Raw genomic sequence first — 22317 nt, 5'->3', positions numbered from 1 at the left:
AAAGTTCCCTCTTTTTTGGGGGGGATTTCCAGCAATTCAGACTCATATCTTCGCTAATCTCGAAGGAGGAAGGTGCCATCTATAAAACATTTTATAGGCATTTTCTTTGTATGCTTCCAATTTTGTAATTTTATTATTTCTACCCCAGACCTTTTCCCATTCTGTTATGGTGATGCTACTTCCTATATTCCTTCTTCAGGCTATCATGTTCCCTTTTACAATTTCTTCTTCTAATTCTACTTCTAATAAATAATTATAAAACTTTGTTATATATTTTTTGCCTGATCCTAATAAAATTTTATCTAATTGCTGGAGTTTATTGTTAATTCCAAATTCTATCTTGTCCTGTATATATCTACTTTGAATTTGAAGATATGCCCACTGATCAATTTTTAGTCCCCGCTCTTGAAATTCTTGCTGCGATTTCAAATTTCCTTGTGTATCCAATAGGTCCTTATATTTATTCATTTTAGTGATATCCAGATTATTTGGGTGAATCATCGCCTCCATTGTTGAAATCCAAATTGGTATTTTTAAATAGTGTTTTTTCTGTATTTTCTTCCAATTAGTTAATAATGAATCTCTGATTAGGTGTCTGTGAAAATATTTCTGGCTAGTTTTCCCTAAATCCCATAAAAAAGCATGCCACCCGCTTTGCAAGTCATGGCTTTCTAATAATATTCTCTTATTGGTTAAATTCACCCATTCCTTCAACCATACTAAAGAGGCTGCACTATAATACAACTTCCAATTTGGAAGTGCCAGCCCTCCCCTGCTCTTCATATCCTGCATTGCCTTTAAATTTATTCTAGGTTTTTTCCCTTGCCAGTTAAATTTTAGAGTTATTTTATTAAGTTCTTCCAAAAACTTTTGTGTACTTTGATTGGGATTGTCTGAAATATATATAGGAATTTTGGAAGAATATTCATTTTAATAGCAGCAATCCTGACTAATAATGAAAGTTGTAGCTTGCCCCATGTTTCTAAATCCTTCTTCACCTGTTGCATCAATTTATCCTAATTATTTTCCTTAAGTGTCTTACAATGTGCTGTCAACCATATTCCTAAGTATTTAACTTTCTTTATCACTTGTATTCCCATAACTTCTTCTGGTTCTATTTTCTGTTTTTCTGTTAAATTTTTAGTCATTAATTTTGTTTTCTTACTATTACTTTAAGTCCTGCTACTGCTCCAAATTGTTCTAATTCATCAATTTTTGTCCTCTTTCTATTGGTTCCTCAATGAAAAAAATCATATCATCTGCAAACGCTTGCAACTTATATTCTTCTTTCTTAACCTTTAATCCTTTTATTTCTGTGTTCTGTCTAATTCACATTAGTAATGCTTCTAATAATAATATGAAGAGCAGGGGTGAAAGTGGGCAGCCCTGTCTGACTCCTTTTTCTATTTTTATTGGGCGGGTATATTCCCTGTTTATTATAATATTAGCCTGTTGTATATCATAAATGGTTGTTATAATATTTTCAAATTTGGTGCCTAAATTCATATTATAATTTTTTTGGATTAAAAATTGCCAATTTAAATTATCGAAGGCCTTCTCTGCATCTAAAAACATAAGTGCAATTTGTTTTTCGGGCTGGGCTTCATAAAATTCTAAGACATCTAGTACTATTCTTAAGTTGTTCCTGATTTGTCTGGTCGGGAGAAATCCATTTTAATCTTCATATATATGCTCATTTAACATTCTTTTTAGTCTACTTGCTATAATAGAAGTGAATATTTTGTAATCAGTATTTAACAGTGAAATCGGCCTATAATTATGTATATATCAGGGATCCGAATCCTCCTTCGAGATCAGCGAAATCAATGCCCCCCTCCATGAGTCCGGCATCCTGGCTGCCAATAAGATGTCATTCAAAACTTCCACTATAAGAGGTCCTATTTGTTCTGCTATTGCCTTGTACAGCTCCCCTGGAATCCCATCTGGTCCCGGGGATTTATTGTTTTTCTGGTTCTCTATTGCTGATTTCAATTCAAACCAAGTAATGTCTTTGTTTAATAATTCTTCCATTTCTTCCCCAATTGCTTTATCCTTCACTTCATCTAAATAGTTTCTTATTCTATCTTCGTTAACTTCTTCCTTTTCATATAACTCTTCAAAACACTTATGGGCAATTTTTTTTTTCTGTTCTATCTCCTGTTGTATATCCCCCTTTCCATCTATTAGCTGGTATATCAATCTCTTTTCTTTCCTTTTTTTTTAGTCTATGACAGCCATCTCCCTGGCTTATTAGCATGCTCAAAATAAGTTTGTCTAGTTGTATTCAAATTTATAATCATTCTCTCTTGTTCAATTAAATTCAATTTATGTTTAGTTATTATTATCTGATTTTGCAATTTTGAATCCTTTGGGATACTCTGTAATTGAGTTTCTAATTCCTTAATTGTTTGTTGGAATTTGTTTTGCTGTGCGTATTTTTCCTTATTCCTCTTGGCGTTATAAGAGATTGTTATACCTCTTATTACTGCCTTCATTGTATCCCAAATGTTTTGTTTTGTAGTTACTCCATTATCATTTTTCTTTAAGAAATTATTTAATTCCTCCTTGAGTTTGTTGGTGTATTCTTTTTCTCTTATTAACTGAGTATTTAACGTCCATCTTTTCTTGGGTTTTTCCCTACCCTTCCATATTATCTGAATTGGATTGTGATCTGCCCATTCATCAGGTAAAATTTCAATCTCTTTAATCTCATTTGCTATTTCCCCATTCATCCATGCCATATCAATTCGTGTCCATATTTGATGAGGATTTGAATAGAATGTAAATTGTTTTTTCTCAGGATGTAATCTTCTCCATATATCAATCAAATTTAACTCTTCATCATTTCCATACATATCTTGAGAAGCTCTCTTTTCCCCCCTTTGTTCTTCCCCCCCCCATTACTGTGATCTTTTTGATAATCAGCAATAGAATTAAAGTCTCCACGATACAAATATTTCTTTTTTCCAATCCTACTATATTTCCATAAAGATGCTTAAAAAACTCTTTTTGATCTCCGTTTGGGGCGTAGATTACCACTAAGAGAATTGGGATGGCATTAATCCAGATCTGCAAAACCAGAGTTCTTCCCTCAGAATCTGACCATATTAAATCTGCTTTCAAATCCTCTTTAACATATAATGCAATCCCTTTCTTTTTCCCCATGTCTGCTGGTGCGGTAAATAGCTTCCCTAATTTCGGACATCCTAGGTATTTTTCATCTGTTTTCTTTATATGAATGTCTTGTAGGCATATTATATCAGCATTTTGTTTGATTAGTTTAGCTATTATCCTTTTCCTTTTTATCGTAGAGTTTAAACCATTTATACTAATTGATAGTAGTTTCTTTTCTTCTTCCATTTAATTAATTCTGTTTCGCTCTTTGTCTTGTAATGGCTCCAGTCTCTCCTTGTGCCTGAAGATATGTCCTACTTTCTTCTCTCTCCTGATGTAGATGGGTATTTCCTTGATTTCCTAAAGTTCCATCTCTGTTCTTATGATAGCCTTGATCTTCCTGAGAGTTTGTTTCCAGTTCCTCCTTACTGCTCTGGTCTTCTGGACCTACCAATCGCTCATAAAATTCCTGGGCCTTTTCCATGGAGTCTATTTTAATTTTCCTTTTGTTCCAAAAAACTAACATCCCCTCTGGGATTAGCCATTTAAATATGATTCTTTTCTGATTTAGGTAAGTTGCTAAGAACTTGTAGTCTCGTCTTTGTTCTCTTACTCTTCTTGGTATTTGTTTGAGAATCAAGACTTCTTTGCCTTTACACGATTGTTTCATCTCTTGACATCCTATATATGATATCCCGGACACTCCTTCTCACAAATCATATATGGACTTCTCTTGGGCATTTGTGGCGTCTCACATAATTAGTGCTAATCCTGTAAACTTCATCAAACTCCCTTTAGATGTCATCTTTATCCTTTTCCAATAGTCCAGCCAGTATTCCTGCCATTAGTTGTTCCAGGTCTTCTTTGGATTCCACTACATTTTGGAATCTCAAGTATGTAGCAGTCTTGTCCATGTCTAGGTAGACCAGTGAGTCCTCCATTTCTTTACTCACATTCTTTAATTCTTCATCTACCCTTTCTAATTTCCTTTCGGTTCGTTCAGTCCTTTTCTCTACCTCTTTTATTGTTGCTTCTTTTTTCTCCAAGGCCTGCTGTAATAATCCAACTTTGTCCTCTACTTTGGAGATATCCGCTTTCATTTCTGCTTTTAATTTCCCCATATCCTCTTTTAGTTCATTGATATCTGAGCTTATTTTTAAATATTCTGTAGACAGATTATGAATTTATTTTCTAAGAGATAAGGAACTCTAAGGAAAAATAAAATAAAACAGACCAAAATAGCTGAGAAAGACCACAATGACAAAATATTGAAGATGTTGTGAAGGAAAGGATAGTAGCAAATGAAAAGAAGGGATTAAGTGGTGGTGGAAGAATGGATTATTTTGGGAACTAATACAGGTGAACAGAAGCACTTTACACTACAAGAGTTGTGGACATCCTGCTTGTCACAAGAAATACTATGACCTATTGTCCAAATCCAAAGATTTCCAGCTGATCTTTGTGTTATTGCTTTCATCATCATCTTTTTTCTATGACTGAATAATTTATTATTGAACATGTATTTAGGTAACTGCCTTTCATTGAAGTAAATGCCGAAGTGGCATATTAACAGCCCTGAGTCCACTGTTACCACACAAACAGTATCCAGGATATTAAGTGTAAATTGAAATATTTTCTACCATCCCTTTTGAATCAAACATGTTGGTAAAAACACAAAACATAGGATGCCATAGTCAGGGTGTAACTTAAGAATTTAGAATAGTTCCTCAACCTTCCCTTAACTTCAAGAGTCACTTCCCTGACCCTCCACAATGGCTCTATAAATACTGCTGATTCAAACCCAGGAAAAAAGGGAATACATTGCCACACATTATTTATTGTATTATTGATATAGGATTGATATATTATTGACCAGTGAACTATATTATATAAGCCAAACATTCTGGCTTTTCTGCCATTTATTTGAATTAAAAGATAGGTTTTAGGTTCTAGGGGAAAATCTGCAAAGCAGGAAATATCTAGAAATATATATAATTTTTAGATGCATATCTGGTGTGCCTGATATTACAAATCTCTATCACTCTCTGGCAACAAAATTGGGACTCTCAAATGTTGGGAAGGGTTTTGGTTGTGGATATATCATCAGCTAATGGCAACAACCAAGATTTTCCAACTTGGTGCCTCAGATATAAGAGACTACAATTTCCAAACTCCCCTTCAGAATTCAAAAATGTGTTGGATGACATCTAGAGGCTGCAAAAATATGTAAGTCATTCTCCATGAACAAATGCCAGGTATAAATAAGTGTTCACACTGCATCTGTGGTACAAGATTTGAGTACATTCACCAAGAAAAAGCAACCTTTAAAGGTAGAGGCACATTTGGAATTTTGAGGCTAAATGTACTCTCAAAATGGCTACTAATGTCACACAATATTTTATTTTCCAGAAAGCAAACTGTGTTCCTAGGATGTTATCTATTATCCCAGTGACAGGTTTTGTCTTGACAGACCCTCTTGTTGAAAGCCATCACATTGTGTATGCTTGGCATACAAACTCATAAGCAAACTGAGAACTGAATTTGGGTTGCTGAGTGCACACTTATTTGCATGTGCCTTCAACTGCTTAAATTGCTGTGTAAGGATACTGTCTATGATGTCATTCGAATCATAGCAGAAGCCGTGCAGAACATCTATGCTGGCTAGACGGTTGATTACTAGGATTTCCTGCAGACTGATTTCCTAGTTCATAGGATTTTACGAGCATTGTGTAATTGAGTGGATGACTATAATAACATGTAAAATAACATACTAATATTGAGAATCAATACAGAATTGTAGAATCAACTGCAAGCAAGCAAATGTTCTCAATGGATACTGGATATAGTATGCCTGCTTTACTTACAATTATTCAAAGTTACCACAGCATTGAAAAAGCTGACTTGATGATTATTTTTGCACTGTAGCATCCCCATGGTCATGTGATAAAAATTCAGACCCTTGGCAAATGGCATTCATTATAATGGTTAAAGTGTCCTGGACACTTTTTGCAACCTTCTGACAAGCAAAGCCAATGGGAAAGTCACATTCACTTAACAGCAGTTGCAGTGATTCACTTAACAACTGTGGCAAGAAAGGTTACGAATTGGGACAAAACTCAATAACTATCTTTCTTAACAATTGAAATTTTGGGCTCAATTGTAGACATAAACCAAGCATTACATATAACGCCTGAAAAGATTAAGACTTCCTAACTTGGTATCCTTTAGCTGTGTTGAAGTTACCCATTTCAAGCCCAGCTGCCCAACAGCACTGAGTATCAGAATGGGTACTACTGCATATATTAAGAAAAACTGTAGCTTTTAAATCAGAAATCACAGATATGAAATATAACTGGAGTCAGTGTGGATCAAGCTAATTTAGTTTAGCATTCTAATTCCCAAAGTGATCAATCCAGCCCTATGGTTGGAGCATCAGAAGCATATCAGGAAATTGGCCTTTCTTCTTCATGAATTAGTCTTTATCTCCTTTGAAAGCTAATTGAGGTAGAGTTAGTTTGTGGCAGCAAATTATATAACTTTCAGTAAGTATTATTTATCAGTGTCTGGTCTGAATTTCCCACCTTCTCTTTGATCCCAATTACCATCCAAGGAACATGGAAGAAAAGTCTATGTTTGTTTTTATGGCTCTTGTTCATTTCACCTCTTTTCCACTAGGCAATTACCTTTGGAGCTACAGTGATCAGAAATATATTATTATTTCAAGAGCAAGGGTACCCAGATATTTTTTGACAGGACTGGTAGATTTTCCAACTATTTTTCTGCCACACAGTAATATATCCTAAAATCAAGTACATCCCATCCTTTCCCAGTTGAACAGCAGGGCAGGGCAAAACAAAACACAACCTTCTCTCCACTCACCCCTCAAAAAGAACTGCTGCAAACAGACTTGTGGCACACAATACTGTACTGTTTTCTTTATTCTGCTGTGGTGCTAGGACACCAATAGCTACCGCTGTCTGATTCCCAATGGCTGAGCCTCTTACTGTTAAAAAAAACAACTAAAGACAAAAAATCAAATTCAGCTTTAGCATATGCTTGCCTTTAGAGTAAGCCAGAAAAAATTCAATGGGATTTCCTTCAAAGGTTAGACTGTTACACCTCTCCCATTCTGAAAGTTTGGGTGCTAAGTGTATTCTGTAATACTTTTAGGAACTATAAGACTGTTTTCTTTTCTGGCAACAAATAACATGATGCCACCTCTATAAATTAAAGCTATGTTGCCACAAAAAAGGCCAGGCTTGCCACTTAAAATTCTGAATCTTTAATTATTCCTATTGCATTTGCATCAAAAGTCAGACAGAAAAAAAACAGTTTCGCATTCACATGTCATGTCTGTTGGCAGCCCACAAGCAATAACAGGTGACATAAGAAGCAAGATCTCAGAAATTATTTATTGTTGCTTTTAACTGGTTTGAGCCTAATTCTACAAGCTGTAGCATCCACTGTTATATTTAGTAAGCATTGTGCATCTGACTGGCCATTTATAATGCTTTTATGAGCCTCCTCCTGCCCTGTTCATCATTGTACTTTAAATATGGCAGTGTTCCCAAGGGTTCAGTAGCCTTTAGTTTGCAAATACATCTCCTTTCTATAATATCAAAGGAATTTTGCTTTTAATAATTCCTATGGTTCTGTTACAATTACATTTTCTTCATTAGGAACTTTTCTTCCAACAAATGCCTTGCATTATAACATCAATGGGGGAAACTCAAGGAAGTGTTTGTTTTCCAGCACTGTGTTTCCTTTACCAAAGACAGCTGCATTTTCAACCCAAGAGAATTCTTTGGGGTTAACAAGTAGAGTCAAATAAGAGAGGATAAGGAAACTACCAGCACTCCTAGGCTAATATGATAAAACAGAACACACTGGATGGAGTGGGCATTGCTCATTCCGAGGCAGATTCTTTCAAGGCATTCCACAGCTTCTGGCCCACAAAAAAGTCAAAGATTATATAATCAATGCAGCAAGGTTAAATACAGACCGTTCCTCAATTTTTTTCTTGAAAGTAGGAGAAAATTGAGATTTAAAAACATTTCTAGCAATTACCATAAAAATTAGTTTTGTGACCAATCAATTTGTTATGGGTAAAAGCTTGACTGGACTACTGTCCATGATTTATTTATCATATTTTTATACCAACCAATTACAAGAGTTGTACAGCACAATAATGAGGCATCAGTGCCTCAGCCTCATTATACGTATAGACTGAAGACATCTGTATTTAACAATATTATTTCTCCATAGGACAGTGGCAAAAAAAATCTATAAAAACACTGCTGGACTTCTAGAACTACATCAGATACAGCTGGTGAAAATAACTTCAACTATGAATATGAATCTTTAAACTGCTGCAAGATGCTTTGGGATTTAGCAGACCAGATTAAAATGGCTTCCCCACTAGTAAATAATTTTGCAAAATTTGTAATTCCATTAATCTAATTCATCCCATCATTATTTATTGCTTTGCTAATCCCCAGCAAATAGCAAAAGCAGGAGGTTAATTGAGCCCATAGTGGGTTGGGTCCCTGATTGCCCAGGTCTACAGATTAATATTTCCTAGGCGACCTAGAAAAATAAATTAATACTAGAAAAATAAATTCAGAGTGGCTAAGTAGATAAACAAGCATTATAGACTACATCATCTGTTTATCATATAGGGCTTTTTCTTTGCCAATCAAATGATGTAATTTCACATCAATGAAGACAGAGAGAGGCAAGGACTTTTTAGAGGGAAAATGTAAAGGTTTCTGGGTCCAGTTGTTTCCAACTCTAGGGGGTGGTGCTCATCTCCACTTCTTAGCCAAGGGAACCAGCATTGTCCAAAAACACTTCCACTGTCATGTAGGCAGCATGATTATAAGCTATGATGCCCAAAACACTGTTATCCCCCTACCAAAGGGATACCTATTCAACTTGCATTTGCATATTTTCGAACTGCTAGTTGGCAGGAGGTAGAGCAAGTAACAGGAGGTCAACCCATCACACGGCGCTCAGGTCTCAAATCCAAGCTGTCAGCTTTGCAGCTGACAAAAATCTCAGCATCTTTAACATAGCTGAGCATCACAGAGCACTTAAGGAAACAACCAAACAGCAAATCTCCTTGTAGAATGTATTGATTTATAGCCTGTTTTCCCCACAATAACCTCAGGATAATATTCATAATGGTATCCTGAGAGGAAGAATTTAGTTGGTTTCTTTTCTAGGTGGTCTGATCCAGACTATATTTCCCAGACTAATTCGAGGAAAAATGGAAGATAATGTATCTTTTGGACTGTGATGCAATTCTTGGCTTAAAAACTGCATAGAAAATGTTTATTAGGACAAATTATTACAAGAAGAATATCCACATACATAGCTCCATATGGTAGCTAAATTTATATAGTTTATTTTCTCTGCATATTTTTAAAATTCACAGATAAATGGGGTGAAAATAAGTTATGATTAACACAGACATATATTATACCAACTCATTTGTTCACCCATAATTGTCTCGCAGCTATTTTATAAATAGAATTCACTCAATTTTCAAACAGTGGGATTGACTTTGTATCCAGAGAACTTTATGACCAAGTAGAGTTTTGAATCTAAGACTTCTTGTCTTAGCACAATAATAATTAAACAAACAATGCTTTATCTAGTGATAAAGTGTGTTTTAACTCCTATTTTATGCTGTTCTGAGTTGGAAGAATAGCTTGTGCCTTGAAATATGAATGAAAATTTTCAAATTATACATGTATACACACACACAGTCATTTACTTTGAGGAATCTTAATGTTTGATTATGCTCGGTTATAGTATCATCATACCAGCAACTCACCTTTAACAAATTCCCATGAATTTCTAAAGGACATTTTTTTCAATATGTATTATCTACTTCACATAGTAAATTAGAGTAAAGTCTAGATGGTGTTAAACATGGCTAACATGTAAGCCACAAAAAACCTGCTACATTGAAAAACATAACTTCTTACTATCCGCTTCTAATAGTTAACCGGTGAAAGTTATACTTTATTTAAGTTTCTATGCCATTCCAATTCAACAGGAATTAATTAGACTGTGTTTACCAAAAATTTAAAATATGTTCAATCTCAGAAGGGGCTACTATTTCCCCTTTGTTTCTATAAAGTTTATATTTGTGCTTTCACCCATCCTTCAGATTCTTAGAACTGCATTAAAGGAAAAGAATGAATGTTGATGTCTCTATACCCCACAAAGTAGGTTTAAAGTTAGTTGGAACAGAATCATAATGGAACCCTTTCTTGCTTTGGCTTACATACACCTCACACAAACTGGCATTAATCTTGTGTTTTTCATCACTCTTGTGGGCGCAGCAAACGTAAGTACTGTATTGGAGGCAAGAGTTCCTTTAAAATGTTTTGCTTAAAAAAGAAAACAAAAAGGATCTTAAAACTTTAAAAAAAGAAATGCAAGTAATCAGTGAAAAACATATATACAAAGACTTTCTAGGGAATAAATCAAATAACAATAAATATAAAATCAACATAAAAATGCTTAATACATTTTAAGAAGAAAATGAAACAAGAAGACTTCAAGTCCATACAGTGTTACACTAAATACAGGTCCAGAATGTAAGGAACTCAGCCACAAAATTGCTGATTGTCATCTAAAAGCACAATTTATCTTTAACAAAGATAACTTAATTTGTTCTTGATACTTAGAAAATAGTCTATAAGTATCAATTTTTAAAAAGTGAGTGGAAGGCTAGAAGAAATTAAAGGTCACTTAATGGTATTAGCTGTTTTGTGCTATGTTGTTTTGAGTTATTCAAAGGCAATTGCAGTCAGGCGACATCTAAGTCAAAATAATAAATTAAATAAACAAACAAATCCATTTTGGACAAAGTAGCAGAAGAATTGTTAAAAAAAGAAAATCACCCAACATAGAGAAAAAAAAAGTCATAGGAAGCTTCTGCCAAACTAAATCTTGTCTCACAAAACTTCAAGTTTTTCTAAGAGGGACTGTAAACATATAGACAGAAGTGCTGCAACAGACATAAGATATGTGAACTGTCAAAAGTACTTGACGAAGTCTGTTACTAAAGTGTCCTACGCTAACTCAACAGCTATGGCATTAAGTTATTCTCATGGACTCGTAACTGTTTATAGTTCAGAAACAGTGAAGAGGTACCAATGGAAAGATTTAGCAAAAGCACATTGGTATTACATTTTAGTTTTGTAAGGTGTATTGGTTCTAAAAACTCAAATGTTTTAATATACAATGGAATCTGATTGGTCTGATCAGTATTTGATAAATATAGCTATATATGACATTTTGATTCATAGGTAATAGTCCTTAAAAGCTAGATTCTAGGAAGCATGGCCCTGTAATAAGCTTTAGTGGCCCAATCTTGCCAATAACAATGAAACAGGTTATATAACTACAGCTAACTTTTTATTTACATTGCTTAGCAAATTACGCAGCATAAACTAGGCACATTGAAGAACAAAGCCATCAGTTTTATTTGTATTACACGTTATTTACAAAATGAAAACATAACTTTATAAATCGTTTATGCTGGAAGCCCCTTGACCTCCCCAAAAGCCCTCTGTGGTAAGTCATGCTCTTATTTCTAGTTGTGGGGTTTGTTCTAATTCAATTATAGAAATTAATAATAGTTAATTCCAAATTGACTAATCCTTCTGTTTTATATCATTTCTTAATCCGTCCTCCCATTCTGACATATTGGGGGGAGGGAAACCTTTTAAAAATTGAGTGATTTTGTCATTCATTCTGTTCCCCGTTTCCCTGGACATAGTTGTGGCTCTTACCAAAGTTGTGTATAGAGTCAGTACTTGAACTTTACCTTCATTTACATCTCTACCATGTCCCAAATGTCACTCAAAGGAAACTAAGAATCTTACATGGCGAATAACAACACTCTAACATTTGTTAAACCCTAAATTATTACTCAATTTTGGACAAAATTATACTAAAATGTTTTTAAAATAAAACTGTTTTTCTTTACAAAAGTTGACATAAATAATCAATGTTTTCAAAACTCACAAAACAAAAAAGCTTAATATAAAAATACATATTTTTTCAAAATGTGGATTTATTATATTGTTTTAAACATAAGAATCAGATAGGCCTATGAGAATCAATCATTTAAAAAGCATATGGATATCATTTGAAACATGTGATATTAAATAACCGATTCACATTCATGATTACACAATATATTTTTTGTATTATATTTGGCACCCTAAAAAGTGAAATGATAAAAATGATAAATACGAAATGTATCAAGCATGAAAGACCTGCACGCTTCAAAAATGATTTGATTGTGATCTTGTGAGAGGATCGCACCAGGATAGCATGCTGATCATTAAACAGCTACATTTTAATTCATATTCATCATGCAGATGACAGAAAAAGAGGTACATGCTTTAATGAATAGCAGATACTTTGCTCATGAGAGAAATATATCTACTGTTACTGAGTAATTTTCAAAATGTATTAGCTGTATCAAAGTTTAAAATGAATTTTAATATGTGAGCAAGATATTATAAAGTATAAAGAACTGAGGATATTTGTTTTTCTTCGGGAACTCTGAAATCCTAAATGAAAGTTCAGCTGGCAGAGACAATTGTATAAAGTTCCTACTATTGTCTTTAGTCTTGGGTGACTGTTCACAATTCTGCATCATTTTGAAAGTGTTGACACTAGCTTTTTTACTTATTTACTTATGCTACACCTTTTTTTACTCAAAAAGGTGAACTAATTCAACATACCTTCCTCCTATTTTCCTCACAACAACCTTTTGAGGTGATTTGGGCTAAGGGAGAATGACTGGCCCAAGGTTAACCAAGTTTTTTGGACTTGAGCTCGTGTTCTCTTACTTTCTAGCCAGGTGCCTTAACAACCAGACCAAACTCTCAATATTCCAATATTTTCCTATAAAAATATTGATGCTCATATTTGTTCAAACAAAACTCATTGTGTTAGGTGAAACTCAGAAAACTTCCTAGATTTGGAGAACGCTGAAGAAGAGACAACACTGTTTGCGCAATCTGCACGTGCTGTTTTCAATATAATGAAAACACAAGGCAATGTTGTTGTTTTATGCCTTCAAGTCAGTGTTGAGACCTGGCAACTGTCTGGACCAATCCCTGCATTTTATTGGCAAGATTTCAGAAGTGGTTTGCATTGCCTTCTTCCTAGGGCTGAGAGAGAGTGGCCCAAAGTCATCTGGCTAGCTTACATTCATCTGGTTTCTAGGTATAAACACCAAACTATAACACCAAACTGGCTCTATTACCGGGCAATACTGACCAATACATTTTATCTGTGTCACAAAACATCACAAGATCATGGCTCTGCAGCATAGGAATCATAAGGCTCCACTTTATAACTTTGCTACCAAGAGAAATAACATATCTATTCTTCTGAAATTAGTTCACTTGTCTAGTTGCAACCAGTCTCTCCTTACATCACACCTAGCCCATTTTAAAGATATATATATCCATGATATTTCCTACTTGCTACACTTTAATTCAGTGTTCAATACTCACGTACAGTATTATGGGCTTATACATATGAATATAGGAATGAAGATAAATAGAAATATAATTAGTAATACAAATATGACCTAGCACTTCCAACAGTGTACTAGAACAGGGAAAATGCTATGCAGCATAAATTATTTCTACTGTTATAATTGCTGTATACCAAGCTGCTTATTTACATATACTTCATCATTCTCAGGTTTTTTTTCCCCTTGTGAACAGCTTAAAACTTATAAAGATAATAGTTTTAGCTAGCGCAGTATGAAAAAAAAGCCAACAGAACAGTACTTGCACAGCCAGAATAAGTAATCTACTGTAAACTGTGATTCACAAAATTAGTAGCAAAATTGTAGCAAAGACATAATATACCTCAATCTTGTAATCCTGTATCCATTTTCTGAGAATTAGCCCCATCATACTCAGTAGGATTTTTTTTTATGAATATACATATGAAGTAGTTTCTCTCATTAAAGCCCATAAATTTAAATATGGGAATCCTGAATTCAACTGTTTAGCCATTAAACTCCACTGATCTCTTTACTATCTCATACATTACTAAGATTTAGAAATCAAAGTTTGATCTTAATTAGAATAACTTGAAAGTTATATTGTGTGACCCTGTTAAAATTGCAATCAATGTTCAGTTGATCATTTACGCTTTATTGTTGCTATGAAATTAAGCCTTCCTATTTGCATCTCCACATCATCTACAGCTGGTAGGCTATATATCTGCAAATTCTCACTTCTCAGTTAGCGTGTTTTTCCAGGAGTGTTCATATGCTACTATATGATCAGAAATGTATTTTGCAAATCTTTTGGATTTATTCTTCTGTATACTATGAAACTTCTGAAGTCTCCAAACTTTCAAATTTCATTGGATATACTGAATTGTTCTCTTCTATTTGTACTCTTTATTTCTTTTCTGTCCAGCTCCAATTACACCTTCATTTACACCTTCTATCACCTGTCAATTATTTTTCTAGAGCATCAATGGATAACCTACACCTGTCTGTAGCTTCCAAGAATCCTTTTTGTAACTTAAGCATCTTTTTGAGTACTTTGCTGAAATTTGAAAGGACAATTTTCTTCCATTGTGAAGCAAGATGTAACATAGCTCTTAAAATAGAATTAACAGAAAATGAGAACTCCCCTGAAACTTAGAAAAATTTCCAGCTCTTCCTATAGTCATTGCATCACAATATGACCCCCTGAGCCCTGAGCAATCTAGCTGCTCTTCCATCCCTACAATGACCTCTTGCATGCATACATTACTTCCATTCCTATTCCATAGAAGCAGAATCTAGCAGACATCTACAACCCCATCCTTCCTCAGTGACTTTATGGGAATAACTTACTTGAGCAAAACTGGGATCTTGTATACAATGATACCTTGGTACTCGACTGCTTTGAAAGTAATCACATATAGTACTTGGTGCATTTTATGAAAAAAAAAAAAATGTCCCGGTACTCATCATGTGTTTTGTACTCAACACACAAGCTAGAACTTGTTGGTATCAGTTGCCTCGTGACTTGCTACCCTTTCCAGTCAAAACGAAGTGTCATGCATTAGTCACACTGTAGCTCTTGCTCTGTGCCTAACCCCGTGCCGTCTTAGCTTCTGTGGTCATTTTGTGTATTTTGCACTTTTTTTCCTCATCAGTATAGGTACAATGAAGTTTTTGTTTTATTTATTTATTTGGGATACAGCAACAGATATAAATATGAACCAGTTGCCAGCATCTGAATTTTGATCACATGGACTATGGGGATGCTGCAAAGTCCATAACTGTGAAAAATGATAATGAGTTATTTTTTTCGGTGCCATTGTAACTTTGAACAGTCGCTAAATGAATTATTAGAAATCAAGAACTACCTGCATTTCATTGCTACTCATACCCTATCTGATTCCAAGTACGAAGGAAGATGGTATAATGTCAAACTAATTTCTCCACAAGTAAGAATAAAATTATAACAATTTATTATTTTGATTTCCAGTGTTGAAAATCATTTATTATTTATTATCATTTATAATTATTGGCAATGCTATAGAGGTATAAGACATATTTTTAAAAATCTGAGTGGGAACATTTAACCTAGACTCTAGAGCATAGTTTTAATTCCCTATTCATTTCTCCTACTTTTATGAATGAAAATAATTTGAAAACATTAGTTCATAACCTCAGTTAGAAGCAATAATACCAATTTAGTCTTCCTTGTTAAAAGGTGTATCAAATATTCTCTATAAATGCTAAATATTGTGAGGGGTTTTGTATCTTAGGTACATTTTTGGGTGAGACAATCATAAATAGGAGGTTCAAAGAAAACATCATAGTGGAAACATCATACATTATCAAATGTTTCCTCATCAAAAAATAGTAAATAGAATTAAAATACATAGCTGTAAAAGAACAGCACAAAAGAACACATTATTCTTCACTCCCCAATCCCTCAAAACAGTTTGAAGTTGTCCTACAATCTCCTTCAGTTCTGCCAAAATATAGAGAACCCGCGTAAGAACTTTTAGCTCCTCTCTCTCTTGCTAATGAATATTAATAAAATTCCCTCCTATTTTTAGTTCATGATATGTGAACTGGTTTAGCCAACTGAAATTTTAAAAAATCTGGTTGTTTCAAGGGAAGCCTTCCTGGCTGCAGGGATGCCATTCCTTCTGTTTCTATTTAAGAGCAAATGTGATTTGTAAAGTCAAGAGGTTAGCATTTCGGTATTCTTTGTAACCAAGCACTTTTCACAGTAGAACCTGGCTGCTTGCTACTGCAGCTGTAAAACTGCAAATATTTGCAACTTTTCCCAGGTTTGCAGAACTGCAGTGAAATTGAGAGTTGTACATTTCCTTCAATTCTGCAGAGAATCAGTAATAACCCTTTTTAGATTTTCTTTCAACAACTGCCTTGTTACTGGATCAATTCATTTGATCCCAGGAGATGAAGTTGCAAAAGAAAAGATAACCTTTGCTCTGACTGTCCATCTATATATCTATCTAAACATCATATTATATAATGTTCTCTACTTCTCCGATTACTGTCATTTTATATTTTTATGCTATATAAAACCTTTTCTCAAAGACATATTTAGATCAAAATCTTCCTCATGTATTTATCTCAGCTTTTCACAAAGTGAAGGAACTTTATCACTTGCAAAAGTCCAGCACAATCATATGGTAGCATTTTATTTCAATATCACAACATTTCTGAAATGCAATATTGGAGGAATAAATATGTATGAATCTATAGAACATCCAAATGCTTAGTTATATTTGCTCACAAATAAAGTCAAACTATTCCCACATGTTTAAACATACTAAACTAGGATTTGCTTATTAATTTCTCTTGCTTAAAATACACACTAATTTTTAAAACACATCTGATTAGAAATAAATTTTTTCAACTTCAGTATAGCTAGTTTTTGAGAAGCAAGCTCAACATCATTTATAATGAGCTGTAGAATACTTAGGTTCTTTTCAAAGAACATTTATCTAAATTTCCCACTGAAAACAAACATTACAAATGTTTCACACACACATGAACAAATTCTCATGTTTTATGGAAGCCTCAATAACAAATTAACATTTTTATTTTCTAAAATGTACCGATGATAAATGTAGAACAAAGGCAAGTTCACATTTCATCAGAAATGAGGCTAAACACAACTTTCTCCTTCTGAGGCATACATGTCTGAAAATCATTATAATGTATTAAAACTAAGCATCAAAGCTGGAGAATGATGAAGCCACGTTTTTTTAAAAAAACTGTTTCTAGTTTAAATAATGTTCACTTGTCTACAAGCAGCTAGCCTGAGTGAACAATAAAATTTGCAATTCTGGGGAGGAAGACAAAGTTAAAATTCAGATACACACAAAAGCAAAACTACAAACTGCCTGTTTGCAAGACAAATCCTCCTTGAATGATCCAAAATGGAGACAGAATTTCATCTCTGCCCTGGAGAAACAGACAGAAAGGGCAGCAGAGCCAGGGCCAGGTCACTAGCGGGGCACTTTGCAGCTGCTTGCACTGCTCTCTTCAACAGCAAGCACAACAGGCCTTCCAAACTGTACGCCCAGACTTTCTGCGCGCGCGCGCGCGCACACACACACACACACACACACACACACACACACACACACACGCCGGTTAAAAACAAAACAACTTTATATTTCAAATTCTCGTGTGTTCCTGTTGGCTTGTATGGTATTTCACAACTAGGCACTTTTAAAACACAACCGTCTCTCTCTCTTTCTCAGTTTCTTGCAAAGCATCACTATCATCCTCTCCCCCCTCCCACTAGAGAAATAGGGGAACAGCAAAAGGAGTCCCTTGCGGGTTCAGGAAACTCACTTATGCAAGCTTCCTGAATTCGGTTTTCCTAGGAGCACGGCTCTCTGGCTTTTAACTATACATAGATTCCTTTTAACATCGCGAGGCCGACCCTCTCTCTCTCTCTCTCTCTCTCTGTGTGTGTGTGTGTATAAAAAAATCGAGCCCTGTGCTGGGAGGGGTCAAACAGGAAGCCCTTCAAGCCCCGAGTTTACGCGGCAAGGAAAAGGCAGGCTGTGCGCGCGCGCTCCCCCAGGAGTGCCATGCCGTGCCCTGCCCTGCCTTCCCCTACCTCAGCCCCGGATCATGTGTGCCAGGCTGATCCCGTATGCTGGGCTGGGGGGAGGGCGGCAGGAGAGAGGAAGACGCGGCTATGAGCTTTAGGACAGAGCGGCGGGAGCAAAAGGTGGGAGGGGGCGTTGTGGTTATCCCCGGGAATCGTTCCCTCTATCAACTCTCGTTTAATTATACATCTGAACCAGCCATCGATCGCCCCTTCCCCTGCGACGAGGGCACAGCCGCTCACCCTCCCACGCATGCAGGCGCCCCTCCTCAGCAGCCACCCGCCACAGTCTTCTCTTTCCCTTCCTCTCGGCTCCCCCTCCCGGGTGAACTTCAGGTGACCGACCGTGGCTTTGACACATAAGCAGTTCAGCCTGCCGACTACGAACCTCGGGGCGCAGCCAGGGAGGGGCCAAGCCAGGCTGCACTGAACGTCGGTGCGGAGGCAGGGAGGTTGGGGGGGGAGGGAAATGACCCCTCCGATCCACCCCCGCCTTCATTCCTCTTTTCTTTGGAGGCCAACCAGAAGGAGCCCCGGGTGGCTTTCAAGGTCTTTTAAAATCTTATTCGTCCGAATATTATTTCCTCTTCCTTCTCTGCAAAGAATATGCCCGGTCACTTCTCCCTTCCAGAGGGAAGCAGAAGAAAAAGTTAACTGCTTTGCGAAGAATTGAGGAGGAGGAAGAGGAGGATTGGGGGGCGCAAACCGGCGGGGAATGTTGTGGGGGGAACTGCGGTGTAGTATGTGCTCTGCCCGCGCTGGGTGGGGAGAAGTGGGGGCGATGTGCGCTCTCAAGTCCTTCCTGGTTTCTTCTGCTGCTCTGCTCTGGGGCAGAGACGCGGAAACCTCTGGCTCGCTGAGGCTGCATCTGACCCTTCATTTTATTGCAGCGAGGAGGCGAAGCACACTCCAGCTCGCCTGCCGCCGCCGCTGCTACGCCGCCGCCTCCGCCACCTCCGCTGCTCTGCAGGGACCTCGCATGCCACGATCTCCCTTCTCGCCCTCCAACCCCCCCCCCCGCCTCCCGCACTGCTCGGCGGCGGCAAAGCGGCAGACCCGGACTCTCCTGAGTCCCTCTATCCTATCCCCCCACCCCACCCCACCGCTGCCTCGCCCTCCCCGCTGCTCTTCGCCTTCTCCCGCCTCCTCCCCGGCTCCAAGGCCGACCAGCCCAGCCGCAACCTTTAGCCGGAGACGGACCTCGCAATCGATTCCGCACAAGACACCAGAAACCCTTCCAGTTGCGACTCCCCACCCCAATAAAAAGACCCCCCCCTTCAGACTAAAAGAAAGAAACCCGTCCGTACACGCACACAAATGCACAATCAAAAGAAAGGGGAGGGGAAAGAGCTAGAAAGAGAGCGAAGAAAGAGAGGAGGGAAAGACAGACACACACACACACATACTCCCTCTCGCGCTCACACAGACGCACTCAGACACACAGAGGGAGAGGGAGAGAGAGAGAGAGAAAGAGAGGAGAGAGAGAGAGAAAATTAAAAGGGCACAAGGCTGTTCATCACCAACATGGCTGCCTTAGCTCAGACCTAAAAGAGGCATAACCCGGGTGCTGTCTTTGTCAGTTTCACCTCTGTAACCCTAAACTAAAGCACAAAACAACGGAGGAGGCTGCAGAAAGGGAGGACGGAGACAGGCAGAGAAAGAAAGGGGGAAGGTAGGGGGGGACAGAGAAGAGGGGGGGAGAGAGAAAAGAAGCACTTACGTGAAGAGAGGCGCTTGGGTTGCTCCTGCTTCCTCCTGGGCATTTTCGCCCCTTTTCACATTCTCCTCCTTGGTTTAATGGGAGACCAAAGGAAAAAAAATCCCAAAGAGGGACAGAAGCAGGCACAAAGCGGGGCAAGGGGAGCTGCCCAGCAGAGGTTTCTTCTCGTGGGCAAGTGGGGGGGTGGGGGGTGGAGGCGGTTAGAAAGCCGCTTTTCCTGGAGCCAAGGAGAAGGGATTCCCCGCTCCCCTTTTCCGTGCCCTTCCTCCCCCACCTTTTCCTTTTCTGGCCCCCCGGTCGTGCACCTGGTTAGTCCCCGGTCGTAATATTCCTCATTGGAAAGGGATCTAATGGACGAGGGAGAGGAGTGTGCTCATACGCGGTGCCAATAACGAGGGCTGGTGCGGCGGTGTCTATGGCTGCTCCCTGTGTGTCTCCAAGCCCCTAACTAACACTAATGCAGGGATCAAAGGGCAGCGGCGGCGGCGGCGGCGCTCGCAGCTCACACACAGGCTGGGGAGGGAGAGGGAGAAAAGGAGAGAGAGGAGACGAGACACACACGCACACACGGCAGAGCGTAGAAGGAAGGTGCCCCCAGGCTCTTAGGCTGTACTTTACACACCGAACTGCGAGCGCTCTTCCTCGCGAGGTTCAAGGGGGGACAAAGGCGGTCGCCGCCAGGATGCGCCCCCATATTTTTTTCCCCCTCACAGAATCGTTGCGGGGAAGGAACGGGAGGGGGAGTCCCACGTCGGTTGCAAAATAAAAGGGTCCGAGAAATACTATAAAGGTCAAGTCGATGCGATAATATTTTGGGCGTGGAGAAAGGAAGGTGCTCATCACAGAACTAAACTGGATTACGCCAACTGTGTGTGCAAATACGGTCCCTTTTAATAAATCAAAGCTTCGGAGGAGGCCAACACAGGAACATTAACCTTGTGATTTCTTGATGTAAAGAATGGAAGTGGAGGGGTGGAGCAAGATTAGGTCAGCCCTAATAATTGATGCTGGAGTACACTCGCATTGACTTCTGAGTTTATAGTTTATTTCTGCATAAATGCGGGTTTGGAAGCAACCTTATGGAAACCTTCCCAATGAATAGCGCGAAAGGAGGGAGCGGGGCTTTCACTGCTGTACAAAACCATACATTTTTCTATCAAGACAAAACCCGAAGAGAGGGTGGGTGCAGGTGGAGGAATGGAAAAAGGATTAAATCCCCCCAAAAGTACTGGAAAAGAGAATGGCTCTTTTTGTGTTAAACTTCCAGTCATTTGGATAGAGATTCATGCTGAGGTGTACTTGATGATTGCAACTTCAAAACTTGTTAATACAATGGAAGTGAAATGATTGGAGGCACAAGTTGCTTCTCAGAACCCTCACTTTGAACTTGGTGAATAAGTGAATAATGACTCAGATATTTTTTTACAAAAAGTGTTTTAATGGGCTGCTCTCTTTTTTTATATTCTTGCTTTTGGCAACCTTACTTACCATTGCACTAGTTCGGAGTTGTTCTTGCCAGTGGTAGCCATTTCTTTTATAAAAAGAATAATATTGTCAATTTATTCTATAAAGACTGAATGGTATCAGTCAGCAGGCCATATTTAGGCCTATATAAATGCCATAATCACCATGAGCAACAAATACAACAAATACAAGCAACAAATACTGTTCAATAAAATTACATTCCTTGATACTTTCCTCTTCTCATCTTTTATTTCATTTTCAACTCTTAACTTCTTTTAATTATCATTTTTTATATTATACACTATGTAGAACTTTAGATATAGATGTACATGCTAGTCAAGGACTGCGCTAAAATTTACCTACCTACCAAATAAATATCTATCCAACAGAAATCCATCCAAGCTTGATTTTTCATTTCATTGGTGACTCATCATATATGACCCTCTGAACACAGGTTTCCTGATGCATATTCCTATGAAGAAATGTCATTAAAGTAGAACAAGTATGTTTTCAAAGGTGATCCTAGTTCACTTATATTAAATTGGAATTGAAAAATTATAGGAACATGTGTATTTGAAAGAACAACAAATATAATAACCCTTTCTATTACATATAAACTGCTACTCTGCACTTATTAAAACTTTATATACATTTGTATGAAACAGTGCTGAAAAGTCATGCAAACTCCAATACAGTACGCTTGAGTCAGAAATTGTGTATAGTTTTTGCTCCACTAAATTCATATCCCTTGACTTAATGTTTCCGTAATATCCTATTTTAATTATATCAAATAAGTCATTTCTACAAATGAGAAAAGGGGTTGGTTCTTATGCCCGGTATCCTACAGCAACATCAGTG

At 37.5% G+C, this 22317-nt stretch overlaps 1 protein-coding gene across 6 annotated transcripts in view; it reads right to left on the bottom strand.

The window, feature by feature from the left end:
• The window catches only part of ZNF827 (zinc finger protein 827), a 147638-nt gene extending 127060 nt beyond the window's left edge, over positions 1-20578 (bottom strand). For 3 of the 6 annotated variants that reach the window (XM_026698117.2, XM_026698119.2, XM_087936060.1), the window contains exon 1: positions 19996-20577. In XM_026698117.2, the coding sequence (XP_026553902.1) occupies positions 19996-20038 (43 nt within the window). In that variant the 5' untranslated portion in view covers positions 20039-20577. Of the gene's footprint in view, positions 1-19995 lie in introns of all 6 variants that reach the window. The other 3 variants (XM_087936061.1, XM_087936062.1, XM_026698118.2) reach the window with 2 other exon arrangements.
• Positions 20579-22317: the final 1739 nt, after the last annotated feature.

This window comes from Pseudonaja textilis, chromosome 6 (genome assembly GCF_049901715.1).
Source record: "Pseudonaja textilis isolate UNSWEBS1 chromosome 6, rPseTex1.2, whole genome shotgun sequence".
NCBI lineage: Eukaryota > Metazoa > Chordata > Lepidosauria > Squamata > Elapidae > Pseudonaja > Pseudonaja textilis.
Note: the sequence above shows the minus strand (reverse complement) of the source record. Positions and strands in the feature narration are given on the sequence as shown.